This window comes from Euprymna scolopes, chromosome 1 (assembly GCF_053919585.1).
Source record: "Euprymna scolopes isolate OS-2025 chromosome 1, ASM5391958v1, whole genome shotgun sequence".
NCBI lineage: Eukaryota > Metazoa > Mollusca > Cephalopoda > Sepiida > Sepiolidae > Euprymna > Euprymna scolopes.
This window is the reverse complement of record NC_136482.1, coordinates 130491283-130514814: the sequence shown is the minus strand read 5'-3', so window position 1 is coordinate 130514814 and position 23532 is coordinate 130491283. Positions and strand designations below refer to the sequence as shown.

Genomic DNA, 23532 nt, shown 5'->3' with positions numbered 1-23532 from the left:
GCAGAAGTAATCTGGGGTTGCTGGAGGCTACAGGAGTTGCTGGAAATCACTGGAAGCTGCAGGAATGAGCTGGAGTCGCTAGAGGAGTAGAGGGAAGTCTCAGAGTGCAGGTAGTAGTGGAGTGAAATGAGTATCACATTAAGATAGTTTGTTGAAAGTTAGCCCTAAAAAGGGCTGTTTGAAATACTCCTACTACTGCTGCTGAATTCTTTCAGCTGCTGGACTTGATCGATTTGACTGGGCATGTCAAAGTCGCAATATGGGATGCATCTTGCCCGATTTGCTTAGAAATTGCTTGTTTTATGCAAAGTCACTCATGCTATAGGCGGTAATATCGCTAAACAAATGAATGATTATAATTAATTTTTAGCCGAATTTTTTACAGGCAAAATTGCCTGTGGCGTTTATTTTATTCTCCATCCCAAAAATAAAAGTCTGTTATTTTGTTTTGTTGTGCATAAATTAAGTTTTGCGTTTTTCATTGTTATTTAAAAAAAGGTGGTTTTTAGCACTCACGGTTGTGACATATTTTGAGAAGTATCAAGTTTCTACTGACGTGATCTGGCACATCACCATAAATTAAACCAGTTCCCCTTACCACTATGTGTGTGTGTGTGTGTGTGTGTGTGTGTGTGTGTGTGTGTGTGTGTGTGTGTGTGTGTGTGTGTGTGTGTGTGTGTGTGTGTGTGTGTTAGAGAGAGAGAGCCGGATGTCCTAGCATTGAATCCATGATCATGAAAAGCTGACTTCACTGGGAAGGGCATATTGCTTGAATGGATGACACACGCCTGCCAAAAAGTTGTTTTATAATAGACATCAGAAAAGGAACATGTCAAAGTCAAAATACAAAGTCACTTAAGTTTTCCTTGAAACAATCGAACTTACAATTGGATGAGTGGGAATCAATGGCATGGGTGAAGAAAATCTAATGTAGTTTGATTCATGAATGGACTATTTCTTTTCAGATAGATCATGTTAAACATGCAGTTTTTAAACAATTGGTTTATAAGGGTGAAAAGGTTCAGAACCACTCCCACATAGTCAAGTTGTCAATTCTGTTGCCTGTGGGAAACTCTGCCTGTCACTTTCTGGTCTCAAAAGTCATCTGTACAATCACACAAGCTCCTTCCTCTAAAAATGATATCCATGTGAATTAAAATGATCGACAATGCCCCGTCCATGATAATAAGATCTGTCATAGTGTGGCAGGATTGGAAAACAAAAGAAGAAAAAAAAAGTAAACAAGAAAACACAAAAATTTCTGAAAGGTGGTCACACACTCGAAACTGACAGCCACTATATAGGTATAATGCTTCTTTCTTTCAAAGACCACGTTTTTCAAGTTAGTTTTGAGATCCTTGTAATTTTTTTGTGTATTAATTATGCCGTAGTTATTTTGGGCAATTATAGGAAGAGTAAGGTTAGTCGTTCCATGTTTATTCCATGTAACCATTTCTGGTTCGATGGTATTGGCTTTTATGTATCCCCCCCCCACATTTTCATCGTAGAATACTGTCACCTTTCTGTTTGACACTATGAGTAAACGTTCATTCTCCCAAACGTACATTGTATGTGTTACTGAAGGTTAGAAACTTCACAAGATACATTAACATCATTCTGTGTGACCCCCAACTTTGTGAAAAAAAAATAATACTGTAATATTAATTTATTTGGAATCAGCACAGATCAAATTAATACACTAAGTTCATTTTTCCTTCTCTTTACTTATAGTTGTTTCATAAACAACACTGAAATTAGGTCAAAAAGTAGTCAGTCTACCCTCTTTCTCTTTCTTTCTATGACACTAAACCAATTTCATATTGGCTGTTATTTTCATGTTTCAGTCTGATCTTCATCAGATGCATCTTTTCAAACAGAAATCTTTACGTTAAACTCAGGAACCTATGCAGAATTTTGAACTGGTAGATTGTTCTTGTTCCTTCAGCCATGACCGAGTATTAAGTAATTATTTTTATTTTATTCTTAGTTGTTATCGCCTGTTGCAAGAGTTGAATTCAGCTTCCATAAAACTGTCATTGTAACTGATTGTACTTGAGGCTTTTATCTGTTGAGCCAAAAAATTTGTGAAAATAACAACTAACATGAGAAAAGTAGTCCAAATAATTCAAATTATCAATCCTCATTCCAAAAAATCAAGACACATATATTTAACAGAGAGAGAGAGAGAGAGACAGAGAGAGAGAGAGAGAGAGGGAGAGAGAGAGAGAAAGAGAGATAAAAAATAAATGTTCCTATTTACTATGCCTCCTCACGGGACAGAGTTAGACACCAGGGTCGTTTTTTAACGTGGAGAAAAGGTACAAAAATAAAAATTGTCTCAGTCGTGAAGGATTTCTCCTCCACCAAAAGAGAACAAAAAAATGAAGTGCAGCATCTGAAGAACAGATACTACACTTTGATCTTGACAATGCGTCTATTTTTTTTAATCTGTACTCCAAGGTAGCTCTGGTTGTTTTATTTTATTTTTTCTTTACTAAGGAGTCACTACTTATCAAGGCCAAAAATCTATTTAAGGATAAAGATCAGGCAGACAGTGAGACAACACCATGATGATTGGTAATAATGGTGGTGACTGGGCAGAATTTGATTATTTATGATGACGGCTTAACAAGAATTTATTTACATTTATTATATAGTATTGCAGACTGCTTCTTAGCGGACTACAACATATTCATTTTCAAGTCTAATGGAAACAAATTCTCGTTGAGCTCCACCTCTTAAATAATTAAGTGCTCCCCAATCGCTACCATCACCCCAGTGTTGTCTGGTCATTCACCTGACACTCGATACATGGTGACTAAATTTAAATGTATCTAGGCATTAACATAACGCCCACAAAGAGGATACTAAAAGCGGACATTATTTTCACAAAGAAAAGCTACACTGTATGTGTTTGCCACTCAAATTAAACCAGATAAAAACTAAAGAGATAAAGGAATGGCAAAATCGTGAAAGTAATGATTACAGGATGGAGCAATAAATTTTTCTGCCTAAAGAAAACAACACTACAGCTTTATTTTAAAACTTTTATTGAAAAAATCAATTCAGGTAACTTGATTATGTAGTAGAACTGACATCTATTCACTGTAGCCACCTTCAGCCTCAATCACTGCCTCGATACAGGTCTGGAACTGGGAGCATGCCTTTTCCACAAGCTCGGCAAATACTCAGAGGATGATGGCGATCAGGTTGACTTTGGTGTTGTGGGAGGTCAGGTTGGCGATGTTCTCGATGTATGACCAAATGAAGTGGTCTAGCAAGTTCAGAACGGGGGAGGAGGAGGAGGGCAGTGAGAGAAGGGTACAAAATTGTGGCACTCTTTCTGAAGCCTGAGTCTCTTTGGACTTGTGGACCAGCGCCGAGTCCTGCTGACACATCCAAGGTCTTCCAGGGAATCACCATACTCTTCAGGACATCTAGGTACACTTTGATGTTAATTTTCAAGCCGTGGTTGGAAACTTCATTGAGCTGTGGCCTCAAGCATTGAGCCATCCGGATTTGCATTTTTGAGGGTGCTGGCAATGGTCCTGTTGTCATAACATGGATCAGTAGAGAGCAGTACAGCGGCGCATTTCTGATCTTGCTCGTTGAACATTGTGTCACTTTCAGACATGATAGAAGACTCCTATTACTCTTGGGATTTGTACACAACTGGTCAACTAGTAGATGGTCTGCAACAAAAAAAAAAAAGACAAACGGTTTTTATCAAATGAAAATGGAATCATATCGTCTTTTCTAGGGCGACAATTTTGCTGTAATAGCAACAGTCATTCTTACAGACTTATATACTTACGTACAGTTCAAACATTGGGGAAAATACATTCTAGTCACATGAAGAAAGGTGACAAATTAAAAATTAGTAACAAAAAAAATCTAAGGATTATGAGCAATGTGTTTCTGAACAACTAGGAGCAAATATATTAAGAAAGTACAATTCAGCTTTTCCGTCCTCAATCAGGAAAAGAGAAATCCTTGAAGGCTAAAACAATTTTTTATTTTTATTCCAATGCAGAGTGTCCGTTTTTGGATTTTCTTTACAGTAAAACCGATCTTGTGTCTAACTCTGCCTTCATGGGTAGTTAAGTGAATAGTAAAAATGATCACAAACAGAAACCAGATATTTCACTTTCGCTCATGAATATTTAGCAGCCTAATTGTAAGTGCTACATTTTTCCCACCAAAACCCTCAAATTCACCAGTCCAGTTTATTTCCAGGAAACAATGAGTTAAGACGCCTCCTTTTTCTTACCTTCTTTTATCCAATGAATTTCTAAGCACAAGATATACTATTTTGTTAAAGAAATACCACTCGTAGACTTTCGGCAGTCAGCTGAACTTTCTTGCTTTTTCTACAGACGGACATCTCGGAAAAATGCTACCCCTCTGCATGAATCTCTGAACTCTAGATAAATAACAGAGACAACTGGTTATCCTTGCTGAATTCATTTCAGGTAGAGTTTTTGTAAAGGGTAGCTAAAACATAGTTACTCCTTAACTATCAAGCTCATCCCTTGTAATACAAAGAAATGTTTGTCATTTACCAACATTTGCTGAAGCATGAGGAAATTTAGCCGACATTTGATACAAAAAAAAAAAAATTCTATGCGTTAATGTCCCACCGAAATGAGTTCCAGAATATTTGAACCACCAAAATTAAACTCGGAATTTTACGATTCATGGAAAAAGAGAAATCCAACTATGGCAGTTAGCTACAAATATTCCACCCTCTCGTCAGTCGCCGGACGTATTTTTGTCCCTCACGGGACAAGCTCGGGCAGCTGTATTAGAAATGGACATCACATTACTAAATGCCGAGGAAGGAATGGACAATCTCGTTGAAAAACTGGATACACTTTTTATGGAAGACAAAAACCAATCTGCATTTATTTCTTACGAGAATTTCGAAAATTACCATCGTGAAAACGACACTTCCATAAATGACCATTTGATTGAATTCGACCGACACGTGGCGAAACTCAGAGAATTTCAAATTCGGCATTAAAATAAAATCACTCAAAAGAGTAACTCTACCATGTATCATTGCTAACATGAACATTAAAATAACAAGTGATGTTGTTGACGCTGATATCCTTCTGTTATTAAACAAAACCGCAATGAAAAAGGCGCAAACGACCCTCAACTTTAATGATGACACAGCAGAAATGTTTGGCAAAAGAATAAAATTAATGTGCACCGCTTCTGGCCACTACCACATCCCTATATCCAGACCTCTACCGGACCGGGGTAAGTTACAATATATTTTATTTCTAAACAATATGAATAAAAAAAGGCAAAGAAGAAAAATTAAAAATTGCCACCAAATTACATCGACAATTCAGCCACCACATTGCACAAAAACTATGTGATCTTGTCAGAAGTGCTGGTTTAAAAGATGCTGAATTTATGGACATCTTAAGGAAACTCCCTCTTACCTGTCAGACCTGCATCAGGTATAAAAAGCCTGCACCTCGACCTGTTGTAGGATTTCCCTTGGGAACTTATTTCAACCAGACTGTAGCCATGGACATAAAGGAAATTAATGGACATAAAGTACTACACCTGGTTGACCATGCAACAAGATATAGTGTTGCTGTCCGGCTTACAGGTAAGGAAAGTTCTGATATCCTGAATGCCAAAACACTGGATTGCATATTTTGGTGCCTCAGGAGCCTTCCTTACTGATAATGGCAAAGAATTTGACAATCAATTCTTCCGAGACATGGCTCAAAACCTGAATATTGTAGTCCGTACCACTGCCACACAATTTCCTTGGGGTAATGGATTAAATGAAAGGCACAATGGTGTTCTGGGAGAAATGGTCAAGAAGACATTAGAAGACGTTCAATGTAATTTTGAAGTTGCACTATCATGGGCTGTCAATGCCAAGAATACACTTCACAATTCATATGGTTATAGTCCTAAAAAAATTCTAACCTGCCTTCCCTTTTGAATGATCAACTTCCTGCACTAGAAGGTGTAAGTACTAGCCAAATTGTTGCCGACAACCTCAATGCAATGCATGCTGCAAGAAAAGGTTTCATAGAGTGTGAAGCCTCTGAGAAATTGAGACGAGCCCTTCATCATCAGGTGAGGACCCCCATAACTGATCAATATAAAAATGGTGACCTTTTTAAAAGAAATGAATCTGATAGATGGCTTGGTCCTGGTGCTGTCATAGGCTGGGAACATAAACAAGTACTGGTAAAACATGGAGCCACATATGTTAGAGTGCATCCCTCTCGCTTAATCTTATATCCTGACACACATCATAACATCTCTGAGCACCATGACACCAGTGGACAAATAAAACCTCAGAACCAAAATAATGACACAACAAGTGGTTATACGCCAGTAGATGACGCGAGTGAAACTGCTGATAATCCTGAACAGAATGGAGCCAATGTATGTGACACACTATCCAAAATGATCACCAAATTTGTGCAACTGCCTAAACCAGGCCAAACTATAATATGCAAATTCACCAATGATGAAGACCAACAAATCCTAATATTACCAAAATGGCAACTGCTTTTTTTTAAAATTTGACTAATGTATTTTAACTATATGCGCATATATTGTCTTTAACTCTTTGCTTCCATGCGAGCCGTTTCTTCTATTTTATTTTTTATTTATTTATTCATTTTATTTATTTATTTATTTCTCTCTTTTTAGCTTTTACCAACTGTTTATACCTTCTCTTTAAATTTATTTATTTAATGCATTTTAATTACATATGCGTAAAAATGGTCTCTAACACTTTAGTTCCATGCGAGCCGTTTTTATGGTCTGAACTCTACTCGATAACGAATAGCCTATGCAAGAATATAGAACAGAGCTAGGACCACCTTTCTTTCTACTATAGAAGACAGAAGTTTAACCTAAAAAAAAAAAAAAAATAAAAAATAAAAAAGTAAAATTATCACACATGTGCGCACTATAAATAGATACAAAATCCGGGGAAAGGAAGTGAAGCCCCCACCTACCGTTCACACTAAGAACATGGTTACGCTCGCTGACAGAAGCGACAATTTTGAAGTTGGGCAAACAAAATAAGATAAGTGAATTTAACAAATCCTAATATTACCAAAATGGCAACTGCTTTTTTTTTAAATTTGACTAGTGTATTTTAACTATATGCACATATATTGTCTTTAACTCTTTGCTTCCATGCGAGCCGTTTCTTCTATTATTTTATTTTTTATTTATTTATTCATTTTGTTTATTTATTTATTTCTCTCTTTTTAGCTTTTACCAACTGTTTATACCTTCTCTTTAAATTTATTTATTTAATGCATTTTAATTACATATTTGTAAAAATGGTCTCTAACACTTTAGTTCCATGCGAGCCGTTTTTATGGTCTGAACTCTACTCGATAACGAATAGCCTATGCAAGAATATAGAACAGAGCTAGGACCACCTTTCTTTCTACTATAGAAGACAGAAGAACTTTATTTAAGTAGTATACTTAATATATGCAATCACCGTACTCTTGCTTGTATTAAAGTGTCCTCCATGATACCCATACCATACCAAACCACTGCACGTGGCTCATAATTTAACTGTCACTATATTTGTAACTGCAATATACATAATCCCAGCTTTGATACTAGGGCTAATTTTCTGAGTAGATGCAACACTCTGCGCCTGACCTTAATGACTACAATTCCAAATCCCAACGAACTAGCTGTTCCTATAACTGGGAGAAAAAAAAACTAATAGCTAGCTACGAAATCTTATACATTTTACCTCCAAGACGATTGCGTTTGTCTTACCTGCATGCAAAAAAAAAAAAAAAAAAAAAAAAATGTTCCCCCCTTCAAACTAAACCTTACCTGTAACTCAAAAATCCTAATGGAAATCTATCTGTAAATAAATAACCCCTCTTCTCTTGAACGCTAACAATCTACTCCTTCCAACCTATCCGCCACTAAACTCCCACATTGCCCCGCATCTGTAGTGGAATCGCTAACTTCCAGCCACTAATCCCTCACATGCAAACTGTTTTAATAGCCATCACTAAACATCTATACATTTCTACCTCTAAGGCATGCATTACAGCTCATTCCTATCCAGTAAGGGATTTAACAGCCTATGCACACAGAGGCAGGTACTTAACAGCCAAAGTACTCAGAAACAAAGCGATATGCACTACACAACTGTCTCCTCGAGTTTTGCAACGATTAATACGTTATTGAAACAACACTCCTTGTTATGCAAAATGCCCCATGACTCTTACTAGAAAATACCTACAACTTCAACTCTATTCGCATCTACTGAAAACCTGCCCATATATCTATTCACCTAATTACGCATGACTCAAAACTTGCTGTCTTATCCATGCTATATTGCACTTACATCTTAACCCTCCTATCATCTAAAATAGCTCGCACACAACTCGTAGCTCAATTCTTAATACCTACTCATACTGTAACATTATCCTAGACCTAAGCTAACATAAATAAAATAATGAAAAAAGGGGTAAGACTAAAATCACATTATCTCCTCCCTAACAAGCCCTCTTACAATCATAGACGCTTACACTGCATGAACTTCACCCACCCCCTTTATCCATTAACAAGTAAATAGCATGTCCCTAAATCACTTTAAATCAGTAGAGATATAATCCCCCACAAACTAACCCAGTAACACTAACCACGCGGGGTCGCAGAAATACCTGGATTAGAACCTAGGCGCGGAGAAAACCCTCTCAGGGCTGACGGACCCAGTAGGTCTTCCCAGATCATCCGTCTAGGAGAAGGAAAACTCTGAAACTAAACCAAAGGGGAGAGAGGCCTCTTCAGTCTTGGATGACAACCTTCCTAGAGCTGGTGACTCAAACAAATTCACCGGTTTGCAAACCTAAATTGCTTAAGGAGTAGATAGGCTCTGTCTATCGCCCGGCTTCCATACTCCTTCTTTGCCTATTAGTCAAGCGCAGAGACACTATCTCAGTGATTCGACAGAAACACCCAGCGGTAGATCTTGTTTCCTGGCTAGGGCAATGAACGCCGTTCTTCCCCATTCCCAGCATGCCCCACCCCTAAAACTGAACATTTGGGAGTGCTTGAGTATAAGATATGCCTGAGCGATTAGATTGGGTTGACCTTCTTCTAAAGGGTTGAGGGTACCGGATTGACAGTTCCTGGCTGCTGTTCCCGACTGGTAGTACAGGGGCCCTAACTCTTTGGTAGCGCTTAGAGCGGCTGCTCCATCAACAGTTGAATAATATCGGGTTGTTTGTAGTGCCATGACGCGCATGGAAAGGGACCCTGCACTCATCCCCGGTGGGCTTTCCTGAGGCCACAATCCTAATTAGAGAAAGGTCAGCTGATGGTCTACTTGTGATGCATGTCTGATGCTCCGCATAACCTCTTGTTTAGCTCCCCCTTACCGAAACTCTTAAAAAAAATATGACGACAGTACAATCTAAAAATAAGCTTAAACCAGGATTAGGGACAAACAAATTCAACTTGCCTCCTCCCTTGAGGCTCTCATTCACAAATATCCGTGGGCTTAGAACTAACAGCTGATGTTGAAGCATTTCTCTTAACAAATACCCCGGATATCTTAGCACTAAGTGAGACTAACCTACACTCCTCCATTCCCTCTTACCACTTTAACATGCCTGGATATCTCCCACTCTGCCGTAAGGACTCTGACAGACATATGCACGGACTTGGAGTTTACATTCGTAATACCCTTCCCTTGACTAGAGAAACAAACCTAGAAACAGATGATCAAGCCTTTATGTGCTTTAGACTAAACATGCAACACAATATTAGCTACTATTATTTTCTCTACCGCTCTCCCTCGACTCAGGACTGCTCCATAATAAACAAAGTATCTGACAGCATAGACACGGCACTGACCCTCGACACTAGCGCACAAATACATGTGTTTGGTGACTTTAATGTCCACCACAAAAACTGGCTTGGATTCTCTACTCACACAGATGCAGCGGGCAGCACAACCCATAGCTTCGCTATATCTCACTCCCTATCACAAATTGTTACGTTTCCAACCCGTTTCCCTGACCAGGAAGAACAACACGCATCACTTCTAGATCTGTTTTTGACCACAGTTCCCGATGACTGCATAACGAAGGCCCACAGCCCACTCGGGAACGCTGATCATGCAGTGATAATGGTTGAAATCGCCCTAAACTCTAGACCCAAAACTGAAGAGCCAGTGCTCAAAACAATGAGATATTATAATAAAGCTGACTGGGAAGCCATCAGGGAACTAATTAGAGATGCTCCATGGAAAAATATTTTCTTTATCCCTGCTGAACAATGTGCAAACGAGACCACTGACTGGTTTAAAACTGCAATCGAAACGCATGTTCCCATGCGGAAATTTTATAGTAAGCCCCACTCTCCCCAATGGTTTACGTCGATTTGTGCAACTGCCATTGCTCAAAAGCAGCATGCATACCGTAGGTTTAACCGACATAAGTCCAGTTCAAACAGACTGAAGTATATAGAAGCTAGAAATAACGTTAAGAAAGAAATAGCGACAGCTAAGAGAGAATTTACGGAAACAACTAAAAAGCGCATCGAAGCACAAAAACTAGGAACTCGAGACTTCTGGAAAATCTACAACAGTGTAGTAAATAATGGGCAATCAACAATTCCCCCACTAACCAACAATCACGAGCTTGTCTCCTCAGCAACCGACAAGGCTAACATGCTTGCCAGTCGGTTTGCCTCAAACTCCACACTGGACCCTTCCAACCACCCACTACCTGACTTTCCTATGCGGACAGACGCCACACTAGACGATCTGAAAACCACCCCTGCTCAGGTGCATGCTATCATAAAAAACCTTGACACCTCAAAAGCATGTGGACCCGATCTTATCCCAGCTGTGCTATTAAAAAAGTGCTCAGCCGAAGTAGCTCCAGTTCTCTCCAAACTCTAAAACAAATGCCTTAATGAAGCTTGCTTTCCGGTCTGTTGGAAAACTGCTTCTGTTGTACCAGTATTCAAGAATTCTGGCGAAAGGACAGACCCATCAAATTATCGCCCCATTAGCCTCCTCCCACTTTTTGCCAAAATATTTGAGACCATAATTAACCATGCTCTAGTCCATCATCTTACAGATGCTAAACTACTGACTGACAAACAATATGGATTTAGACAAGCCCATTCCACAGCAGACATCCTAACTGTGATCTCTGAACGTATATACCATTCACTGGACAAAGCTGGGGAGGGCAGAGCGGTAGCTCTAGATATATCTAAGGCTTTTGACAGGGTATGGCATGAGGGTCTCCTCAGTAAAATCAGATCATACGGTATCACTGGTAGAATACTTAACATAATTAAATCCTTCTTAGATAAGAGAAAAATCCAGGTTGTCCTCGACGGTCGTACATCTAAACAATATGATATAAATGCGGGGGTGCCCCAGGGTTCTATCCTTGGACCTCTATTGTTCCTGATATTCATAAATGACCTCCCCGACAACATTGCCTCTGAGATGGGTATATATGCTGATGACACTACACTCTATGGCAGGCACGACAGGAAGACGAATGAACACATTTCTAAAGAAATGGCAGAAACACTAGAGGAAGACCTCCAATCTGTAGTGGAATGGGGACAAAAGTGGTTGGTCGCGTTCAATGCTGCCAAGACTAAACTAGTTTCAATCGATAATTACAAGAAACCCTCTCTACCACCCATAGCAATGGCCAACGACTCTTTATCTGAGAGTCCATCTTTCAAACTCCTTGGCCTAACGTTCACAGGAAACATGAGTTGGAACAATTACATTGAAGGCATTGCCAGGGCCGCTGCAAGAAAGGTGGGCTCTCTCTACCGTGCTAGAAAACTACTAACACCCGAAAGTATCCTGTACCTCTATAAGGCCACCATTCGCCCATGTATGGAGTATTGCTGCCACATCTGGGCTAGTGCATCTGCTACTAGTCTCTCGCTCCTTGACAAGGTTCAAAAGAGAGTCGCAAACCTGATAGGCCCTTAACTGGCATCTAAGCTTCAGCCTCTGTCCCATCGACGAAATGTTGCATCCCTCTGCCTTTTCTACAAGTATTTTAGTGGCGAATGCTCTGACGAACTGCAATCACTTGTGCCCCCACGACGTGAGCACCCTCGACAAACCCGACAGGCTGCTAAATCCCACCCCCACACTGTAGAGATCCCTAGATGTAAAAGATCTTTTTACTCCAATAGTTTCTTCCCCAGAACCGCTAGACTCTGGAATTCCATTCCAGGTCCCTGCTTCCCCAACAGTACTGATGTGCAAAAGTTCAAGTGTAACGTGAACCGACACCTTGCTGCCCAAATCCCTACATAGTACCCCAGTAGTTGTTGCCCCTGATAGTAGCCCCCTACACCAAAGTGGCAATTTGCCTTGTTTGGGGTGAAAATGTAATAAAAAAAAAAATTAAAAAAATGACAGAAACTGAATGTGATCAGTAGAGCTGGTAAAGCCACTGGCAAAAACAAATATTTAATGAACGTTGTTATGGAGGAAGGCGATCCATTCTGGCTGGATTTTGAGAATGGAGTCTTAGAATGGGAAACCAATAGTGACGATCAAACCCTCGCTGAACAAGCCCTGGAAATAAATCTAATTACCGACCCCTCTAATGACGAATATGACAAAGCCAGGAAGAGAGAACTCCAAAGTTGGGCTGAACATAAAGTCTACACACAAGTGCTAGATCAGGGCCAACCAAAGATAAGCACAAGATGGGTCTACACTAACAAAGAATCCAATGGCAAACGAACCTTTAAGGCCAGACTTGTTGCCAAAGGCTTCCAAGATAAAGATGCCTGCAATGTTAGAAATGATTCCCCAACATGTTCCAAAGAAAGTTTAAGGACAATCTTGGGAGTTATGTCAGCAAGTGGTTGGATATGCAAATCCATGGACATTAAAACTGCCTTTCTACAGAGTAAACAGTTAGATCGACCCGTTTACCTTCTTCCACCAAAAGAAGCCAATGTACCTCCTAGTTGCATTTGGAAATTAGCCAAATGCGTATATGGTCTAACTGATGCATCTCGATCCTGGTACCTAACACTTAGAGAAGAACTGGTCTAGAGGCCACACCATCGAAATATGACCAAGCTATTTTCACTTGGCATTTTAAAAATAAGCTACAAGGCATAATTGCCACTCATGTTGATGGTTTCTGCTTTGCTGGGTCAGACACTTTTGAGAACAAAGTCATTAGTGAGCTTTGTAAACTTTTCAAAGTAAAATCTGAAGAAGTTGCTAAGTTTCAATATATTGGATTAGAAATTAAAAAATCCAATAATAACATCAATATTGGACAAGACGAATATACAAAGAAACTCAGACACATTCCGCTGCAGAATGGAAGAAGGTCGGAAGATAAGCTAACATCAACTGAGATCACCGAGGCCAGGCAGCTAATAGGTCAGCTCAACTGGCTAGCCACCCAAACGAGACCGGACCTCAGTTTTGATGTTAGTACCTTAAGTTCCATATTAAACCAAGAAAATGTGGAATGCATTAAACAAATTAATCGAACCATAAAAAGGGCAAAAAGGAGAAATCTCAAATTCACATTCCAAATCTGGGAAACCCTAAATTGCTGCAAATCATAGCATACAGCGATGCATCCTTTGCTAACCTAACTGATGGTTGTTATGATGTTATGATTTAGATCTCGTTTTGACTTGGGGACGCCGTCATACTGTCTGCCACGTGTCACCGTGACGACCACCACTCAAGTTTCATGATTCCTGACCGCTTTGGGGAGAAATTGACTACGTAGGGATTCACACTACGATCGCTACCATGGCACCAAAGTCGAGGCACATGATCATGGTTACCTCCACAAAATTACGGGCAAAACGCTTAGATGCCTTACACACCGTAGCGAAAACAACAACCCAAAAGAAACACAGTTTTCTCGACATGGAGGCAATTTCTTCATCACTAACCGTTTGTCTACAACTACGTCCACGTGCTTGCTATATTTAGCGAAGCCAAGGAAAAGACAGCAGAAGGACCACCAGCCTCGCCATCACCACAACGCTACGGCTGTCACGACCAATGCTACTACTACTACAACGAAGGTTTCGGCGCGCCTTCTAACAACAACAACTATCGCTATTGACACACGATTATAACCAGCACTGCTGCTACTACCATTACCAACGAAGGCTTCGTCGCGCCTTCTAACAACAACAACTATCGCTATTGACACACGATTATAACCAGCACTGCTGCTACTACCATTACCAACGAAGGCTTCGTCGCGCCTTCTAACAACAACAACTATCGCTATTGACACACGATTATAACCAGCACTGCTGCTACTACCATTACCAACGAAGGCTTCGTCGCGCCTTCTAACAACAACAACTATCGCTATTGACACACGATTATAACCAGCACTGCTGCTACTACCATTACCAACGAAGGCTACGTCGCGCCTTCTATCAACAACAACTATCGCTATTGGCACACGATTATAACCAGCACTGCTGCTACTACCATTACCAACGAAGGCTTCGTCGCGCCTTCTAACAACAACAACTATCGCTATTGACACACGATTATAACCAGCACTGCTGCTACTACCATTACCAACGAAGGCTTCGTCGCGCCTTCTAACAACAACAACTATCGCTATTGACACACGATTATAACCAGACCAGCACTGCTGCTACTACTATTACAAACGAAGGTTTCGTCGTGCCTTATAACCACAATAACAACAACTAACAACAATCTGCCATCTTCACCCCAAGGACAGCTCGTTATTATTCTGTGTTATTTATTAGAAAATAAATTGTTGAGTTCGTTCAAATCTTAATCCTGTGTTGTCTATTCTTTTTGCTTGTCACCATACGCTTCGTAACATAACAACTGGTGTCAGAAGTGTGCGACAGGTAGAATGGACTACTCAGGGTGCACCCGTAACGAACTTCTCAGTTTTATCAGAGACCAGAAATCGGCACTCCTCCAGCTAAAATCGAGTACATCACGACCAGACGAGCCCCTTATCCTCGAAATAAAAGCGGACCTAGAGATTATGCTCTCCACCCTCAAATCGACCACCTTAAACGACACGCCCAAAGCCGATAATAACGACTACAATCTGATGATCAGATTACAGGCCATACACGATTCGGTAAAGGACATAAAAAAGTTCAACCCCGGGAACGATGTTAACCGCTTCATCACGGATGTAAACAAAACATACATGATACATGTCAAGCCGGAAATCGGTACACACCCTAGTATCGAAAAAGAGTTTGTCAGAATCTGCAAACAGCTTCTGAACGAAGGGATATTCCAGCAAATGACGGACTCCCAACACGACACATCTACCTTCGAGCAACTCAAAGCATACCTCATAACGACCCACGGCAGCCAAATGACAAACTTCCAGCACCTCAGCCGGGCTTGGGATTTGCAGCGTCGAGATGGGGAGAGATTGACAGATTTCGCCGGCCGACTGGAAAACACGATTAGAGAGGCTGCAGTACACATAAAGGCAAAATTTAAGTCGGACCACTCACGGGAAATACCTGCAGATACTGTCTTCTCTCTCATGGGTGCAATGCTAATGAGTGAGAAGGTGAAAGCCTGGACACCGAGCTTATACCCACACATCGTCAAAACAATGGATAAGCATTATACGGCGGGTGGGATAGCTAGTGATGTACAGCGGTACATCGACTGTGGTGTCAAAACGGACGATGAAATCAATGATAGTCCCATCGCGTACTACGCAAACAGGCCACAACGATCTGATCAAAGGACCAGGCGAACTGAACACAATGTGAACAGGCAAACTCTCCGCCCACAGGCAAGGAAAGATACCACAACACTGCGCAACACCAAACCCACTGGCACTCGCGGCCATTTTCAGATGCGCAGGGATGATGAACACAATCAGGATGCTGAGATCTGCCAAAACTACATGAAAGGCTATGCATGCTTCCATGGACGCAACTGTCGGTACCGGCACCCACCTCGTGCCCAGGCATATATCGCAACAGACGACAAGGATATGCCACCGGAAGATACTCTCCCCACTACCATGGCCGAGGATTTTCAATACGGACCAGGCGAGATGTGATGGCTCACCCCGTGGTCCAACAGACTCACCATCACATATTTAACTTTCATCAACACTCGGCGCAGAAGTCACCTTTCGTCAACACACATTTCATGATCGAGGGAGCTACGTTCTCGGACATATCTATGTTGGACTCAGGCTGCTCCACTTGCATTATGCCAGTGTCTCGAATACCCGAAGAGGTCAGACGTCGAATAACGCCATCCAACGTGCATGTGAGAGGCATAAACGGCAGCATCCATATCCTTGGCGAACTTAATTGTGGCATCGCCATCGGCAACCACGATTCACCCAGGTTCGACGGGATCAACATGCTGATAACATCCGCTATATCTCTAATCCTGATCGGCCAAAGCATCCTTGGTCACAGCACACTAGACTCCTACACAATCGACCACCAAAAATCAACGATCGAATTCAGACGCACGCTCGCGTCCACTCCGATAACTCACACGGCAGCAATACTACCAGCTCTTACACAGAAGATACCAGCTGATGATACCACATTTGGAGCCCACACCATCGATCATCCCACTAGACTCACACAGCCCAGCCCCAAGACACTAAATGAAAAACTACACTGGCTACAGAGTAATGTGGGTGTGGCATTGCCCAACCATCCAAACCGCGACGAACTGGAGGCCACAGCAGACTTAATCATCCGCTTCGCCGACATCATGGGTACCGAAAAGGGAGAAAAGGGTACCTTCATCAGACCAGTTCGAATACCAACCAATGGCCAATCCCGCTGTCAGAAGCAACACCCAATCGCCCAGGCTCTCGAGGCTGACGTCGATGCTGAAATCATGCACATGGCCGCCAGAGAGATCATCGAACCATGCAAGGACCCCAAGGGTTTTAATAGCCCTGTATTTGCCGTTCGCAAGAAGAACGGGGCAATCCGGGTAGTTGCCAACTTCAAAGCAACACTCAACAAGGTCCTAGTCGATCTCGACCCCTACCCCATACCTACGATTGACCACCTGTTCCACAGAATCGGCGAAGGAAATAAATATTTTGCATCCCTTGATCTTCGCAGTGGCTATTGGCAGATCGCTATCGACGAGCGTGATCGACACAAAACTGCATTCACATGGAAGGGCAAATGCTACCAATACACACGACTCGCCTTTGGTCTCACATCTGCCGGACAAATCTTCTCCCGCTGCATAGCTGAAGCCTTGGCCACTGTTACATCTCGCACCAACATATCCTCGTACATTGACGACAACCTAGTCCACGCCAAAACATTTGAAGGATACATACTGGCACTGGAGCAACTATTCACCGCCCTACGTAAATTTGGACTAAAATTGAATCCGGATAAATGTACCTTCCTCGCGAACGAAGCAAAATTCCTCGGTCGCATCGTAAATAGCAAGGGTTTCAAGGCCGACCCCGAATACGTCCGCGCCATCATGGAAATGAAGCCTCCAACAACAAAAAAGGAACTGCAAGGCCTCATAGGTCGTTTAGTGTGGATACGGCAATTCCTGGAGACACGGGTACAGGAACAAATCAGGTCGGACACATTTTCCAGCATCATGACCCCCATCCATGAACTGAATAGGGCTGGCAAACCATTTGCATGGACTGAGCAGGCGGACAAGGCCTTTAATAAGATAAAGAAACGACTGTCCTCGCCTCCTGTCATTTCATTCCCTGATTTTGATCAACTCTTCACGCTCACCACTGATGCGAGTGACACCGCATGTGGGGCCATCCTAATGCAAGAAGATGACAGGGGAAAGAAGAAGATCATAGCAGTCGCTTCACACATATTTAACACCACGGAACAAAACTGGTCCACAACTGAACGCGAGGCATACGCAATAAAGTGGGCCATAGCAAAATTCGACTACTTCCTACACAGCCGCCCCTTCGTCATCTTCACCGACCACAGATCACTAACCTATCTGGATCAGCGGGTATTCAACAATGCCAAAATCCGCAGATGGCAGGAAGAGATCGCATGCTATAAATTCGTCCTGGAATTTGTGGAGGGCGAATCCAATGTCTGGGCCGACATGCTCAGCAGAAGTCATGGCCAAAGAAAAAATAACACACCAGCTGACGCCAACCCTGCAGGCAAAACATTCCGAATCCAGGGTTCGGACCTACGTATTTACATCCCATCCTGGTGTATGGACGAAATTGATGGATCAATGCTCATCCCCGAAGCACACACACCTCAGAACACCCGCCACCACAAGAATATTGTGGATGCGTTCTTTGCCTATCACTCTTCATCGACCATCCCCACAAAATACAATTGTGACCATATCAATATCGCTGCTGAGCAATGCACAGACAACACACTGTCGAGAATCATCAAAACCCTCCAGACGAATAACTCCAGCAAAAACTGTAACATCGACCCCGATGACCATCGGGCCCCCATACTCAACAAATACATCCACCAGTTCTACCTGGAGCCCGGCACATCTGTCTTGATGATTAGGGACAACAATCATTCCCCAAAACTGGTCGTACCATACAAACTCCGTCCCAAGTACCTGCATCAGGCCCATGACTGCATCAATCATTCAGGTATCGCCCGCATGCGCGAACATCTATCCGGCTACTGGTGGGAATGCAAGGACCATGACATCAGGACGTATGTCAACTCCTGCGAAACATGTGCCAAGCGGAAGGGTAACTATGGCAAACGTAAGGTCTGGCCCACCGGGCACTGCAAACGTGGAGAAAGACCGTTCGAAATCATCTACATTGATTTCGTCACGATGCCAATTTCAAAGGGGAAACGCTACATCCTAACCATGCTGGACAGTTTCAGTAGACACCTTACGGCTGTGCCGTGTTCCAGAGATCGTGCGATCGATGCTGCCCGTGGAATTTACAGTTTCTTCCTTCGACACCGGGAAATACCACGCATTGTTTCATCCGATCGCGGAACCCACTTCACGGGGGAGGTATACAGGATCTTTTGCCAACTCACATCAATCACGCAGGAATTACATTGTGCCTGGCGACCACAAAGCTCAGGTAACATTGAACGACAGCATCGCACGATGAAAAACGCCATATACATGCTGTGCGAAGATAGAGACTGTGAGTGGACTGACGTCCTCGAATCCGTCATCTCATCAATGAATGCTACCATCAACAGTGCCACTGGAGCGTCACCACACTATATAATCACTGGTCGGCAGCCCAACATTGGTTTGCCAAGATTACCCGACAACAGTATCACAAACCCCAGCCCCACGGCTTACGGCATGCAGGTCAATGCCCTGTTAAGACAAGTTCATCGACACGTCGCGCTGGCCAACAATGAAGCTGACCACGCCCAAGACCCAAATTTAGACAAGGACATGAATAAGGAACCAATACAAGTCGGTGACAAGGTACTAATCCACCGGCCTCAATCAGCTATTGCTCACGCATCTCACCTACCCTGGATCGGTACCTTCGAAGTGGCCAAGACCAACAGCATGGTGATCCAGATAAAAAATGATGATGGCCAGAGTGAATGGGTTCACCGGGCACATGTCCGCCGATTAATACCACGTCCAAAACATTTGTCCCCCAATCTACCTCCTCTACCCTACCCAACTCGTCAATCTACCGAAGAGACAACGCTTCCACCCAAGGCAGGGGCACACAGAGCGTTGCAGGACCCCATATACGTAGAAACCCCTCGACTACCGTCCGGATACAGATCAGACCTGATTCGGAATCGGTCAACACGAGGCCAGCTTCCTAAACGGTTTAAGGATTTCATCATGGGTTGATTATTCACACATGCAACTATGACCGCACTGGACAATTCAAGCCAAAATGAGATCTGGGGGAGCTGTTATGATGTTATGATTTAGATCTCGTTTTGACTTGGGGACGCCGTCATACTGTCTGCCACGTGTCACCGTGACGACCACCACTCAAGTTTCATGATTCCTGACCGCTTTGGGGAGAAATTGACTACGTAGGGATTCACGCTACGATCGCTACCATGGCACCAAAGTCGAGGCACATGATCATGGTTACCTCCACAAAATTACGGGCAAAACGCTTAGATGCCTTACACACCGTAGCGAAAACAACAACCCAAAAGAAACACAGTTTTCTCGACATGGAGGCAATTTCTTCATCACTAACCGTTTGTCTACAACTATGCCCGCGTGCTTGCTATATTTAGCGAAGCCAAGGAAAAGACAGCAGAAGGACCACCAGCCTCGCCATCACCACAACGCTACGGCTGTCACGACCAATGCTACTACTACTACAACGAAGGTTTCGGCGCGCCTTCTAACAACAACAACTATCGCTATTGACACACGATTATAACCAGCACTGCTGCTACTACCATTACCAACGAAGGCTTCGTCGCGCCTTCTAACAACAACAACTATCGCTATTGACACACGATTATAACCAGCACTGCTGCTACTACCATTACCAACGAAGGCTTCGTCGCGCCTTCTAACAACAACAACTATCGCTATTGACACACGATTATAACCAGCACTGCTGCTACTACCATTACCAACGAAGGCTTCGTCGCGCCTTCTAACAACAACAACTATCGCTATTGACACACGATTATAACCAGCACTGCTGCTACTACCATTACCAACGAAGGCTACGTCGCGCCTTCTATCAACAACAACTATCGCTATTGGCACACGATTATAACCAGCACTGCTGCTACTACCATTACCAACGAAGGCTTCGTCGCGCCTTCTAACAACAACAACTATCGCTATTGACACACGATTATAACCAGCACTGCTGCTACTACCATTACCAACGAAGGCTACGTCGCGCCTTCTATCAACAACAACTATCGCTATTGACACACGATTATAACCAGCACTGCTGCTACTACCATTACCAACGAAGGCTTCGTCGCGCCTTCTAACAACAACAACTATCGCTATTGACACACGATTATAACCAGACCAGCACTGCTGCTACTACTATTACAAACGAAGGTTTCGTCGTGCCTTATAACCACAATAACAACAACTAACAACAATCTGCCATCTTCACCCCAAGGACAGCTCGTTATTATTCTGTGTTATTTATTAGAAAATAAATTGTTGAGTTCGTTCAAATCTTAATCCTGTGTTGTCTATTCTTTTTGCTTGTCACCATACGCTTCGTAACATAACATGGTGGATCACAAGGTGGCTACATAATTTTTCTGGTAGGTAACAACAACCAATATATGCCAATAGCCTGACAATCTAAAGGCATCAAAAGAATATTGGTGCAGAGACATTGGCCATGGTTGATCTCACTGAAGCCTGCCTTTATTACAGAAAATTGATATTAGATCTGTTACAACTGGAAGACAACCCTACTAACATCAAGATAAAATGCAAAACAGACAATTCCTGTTTGTATGATGCGGTGCATTCTACTACACAAATACTTGACAAAAGACTGCAGATTGAAATGGCAATTCTTAGAGAAATGGTTGACAGAGGAGAAATTACAGAGATATCTTGGATACCCACTGATAAACAGATTGCTGATGGTTTAACCAAAAAGGGAGTCCCCTCCTTTAAAATTCTTGGATTCACATCTGAATCAAAGGAATCATCAGTTTAATTTTAAAATGTGGAATCATTCAATTTTGTTCAGCCATTTCCTTTTTTTCTTTTCTCTGCAGATAACTTTTTGATGCTGTCTCCTGAAAAGTCTATCCTTAGTGCCAGAAAGGAAAGTGGGGAAGTGTTAATGTCCCATCCTAGTTACCCTGCCCAAGGACAGACTGATGATCTCCCCTTGTATTGGAGGAGGGCCGCTAGGGGTCGGAGGGAAAACAGATTGTTCCCGACTTCTCTTCAAGATAAGTCGCACACGTCGGTATTCTGAATAAACATCTTTTCCATTTACCACATCATCGTCTGGATATTATTTATTTCACTTTAACACTATGCAAACTCAACAGTGTTCGTTTTGAAACTGTGTTCATCAGAATTTGTGCAACAAAGTCTGAGAAGTGTGTGTGTGTGTGTGTCGATATGTGTGCATAAGTTGAGCAGAACATCTTACATACCGTATAGCATACACATGTTGATATGTGTTTTCATCAGCAGTCAGATCAAAGGAAAGGGTTTGGTAAGGTGTTGTCAGCAGCCAGCCCATATGAAAAATGAAACTGAATTTCATATCACATGTATTGCTTTTTTGATATCATAGGTTGTTGTAACCTTTACACATTACCAAAGTGAAAATCGTCCCATATTTTGGGTGAGTGTTTGTGCTGATGCATTGAGAAGAGTAAGTAAAACACTGCTACTACAACAGCAACAACAACAACAACAACCACAACAAAGGACTTTACCAATGAAAAAATAGGTAAATATTTTTTCTTATTGTAAAGTAAGGAAAACGTTGTACAACAGTTCATTGCTTGCTAAGTTGCTCTCCAAAACCTAAAAATGGCTGCTCCCATCTCTTATATAATCATAAGGGGCAGATAACTCCTGAGTACTTTATATATAGGAGCAGATAATTCTGGTGTATTATTTCAGCACGGGAATAAATAAATTTTTTATCTAGGCACGAATATGAAACACCTATTGTCTCTGAGAAAGAATATTTGACCTGAAAAATATTAAATCATAGTTTAAATAAAAACTAATAAAAATTATTTGAATCTAATTTGTAATTGATTGAGATTGTCGGACTGACTTCCTCATCTTGGTTGTTATAGTCATCAGGTGTTTTGTATCAAACTGGGGAACCGTTTGTTAGGAGTCTCGAACCCAACACTTTATTATTATTACGGGGGTACCGTGTTCGGACTCCAGTTAGGCTCTGAGACATAGTTGCTGATTCTCTGTTTTGAATGTTACTTTTCGCTGCCTTCGTTCAGGATTGAACTCAGCACCTTTGGGTAACTGTAAACTTTGATACAATGTCTAGGACCACTCGGCCATATGTCACTAGGACAAAACGGCCGAAACGTTGTGACTATAACAACCAAGATGAGGAAGTCAGTCCGACAATCTCAATCAATGAAAACACCTCATCTCAAAAATACAGATTGGTTGTTTTGGTTGTTTTTGTTTTACGGCATATCAACCCTTTTCGAGTTATTTAATGCCGAATCCAAAGATTTTGAAGAAAAAATTTTTAATAGAATATATTTGTTGTTTTCAAGTCGGTTTCTATTTAACCCATAGTTGGAACCCTAACAGGTACTACCACTCCGGGTCAGAGTGGACCTGGGAGCAATGGTAATTAAAGGGTGGCTCCACACTCCCCAAAGCCCGCAAGCTGGGGCCTCACCACTGGATATAGTTTAAGGTCATATCCAGGACCCCTATTGAGGGACTTTTACCCTCTGCAGGGAGGCAGTCGGTGTATTCTAATGCCCCACCGACAGGGCTAAAAAAAAAAAAATAAATACAGACAGTTACTATCTAATTTGTAACCTATA

At 42.1% G+C, this 23532-nt stretch overlaps 1 protein-coding gene across 1 annotated transcript in view; it reads right to left on the bottom strand.

Annotated features, from left to right (window-relative positions):
- Positions 1 to 3047: 3047 nt before the first annotated feature.
- The window catches only part of LOC145268859 (uncharacterized), a 93261-nt gene continuing 72776 nt past the window's right edge, over positions 3048 to 23532 (bottom strand). The window contains exon 2 of the mRNA XM_080124585.1: positions 3048 to 3692. Within this exon, the coding sequence (XP_079980711.1) occupies positions 3124 to 3692 (569 nt within the window). The 3' untranslated portion in view covers positions 3048 to 3123. The remainder of the gene's footprint in view (positions 3693 to 23532) is intronic.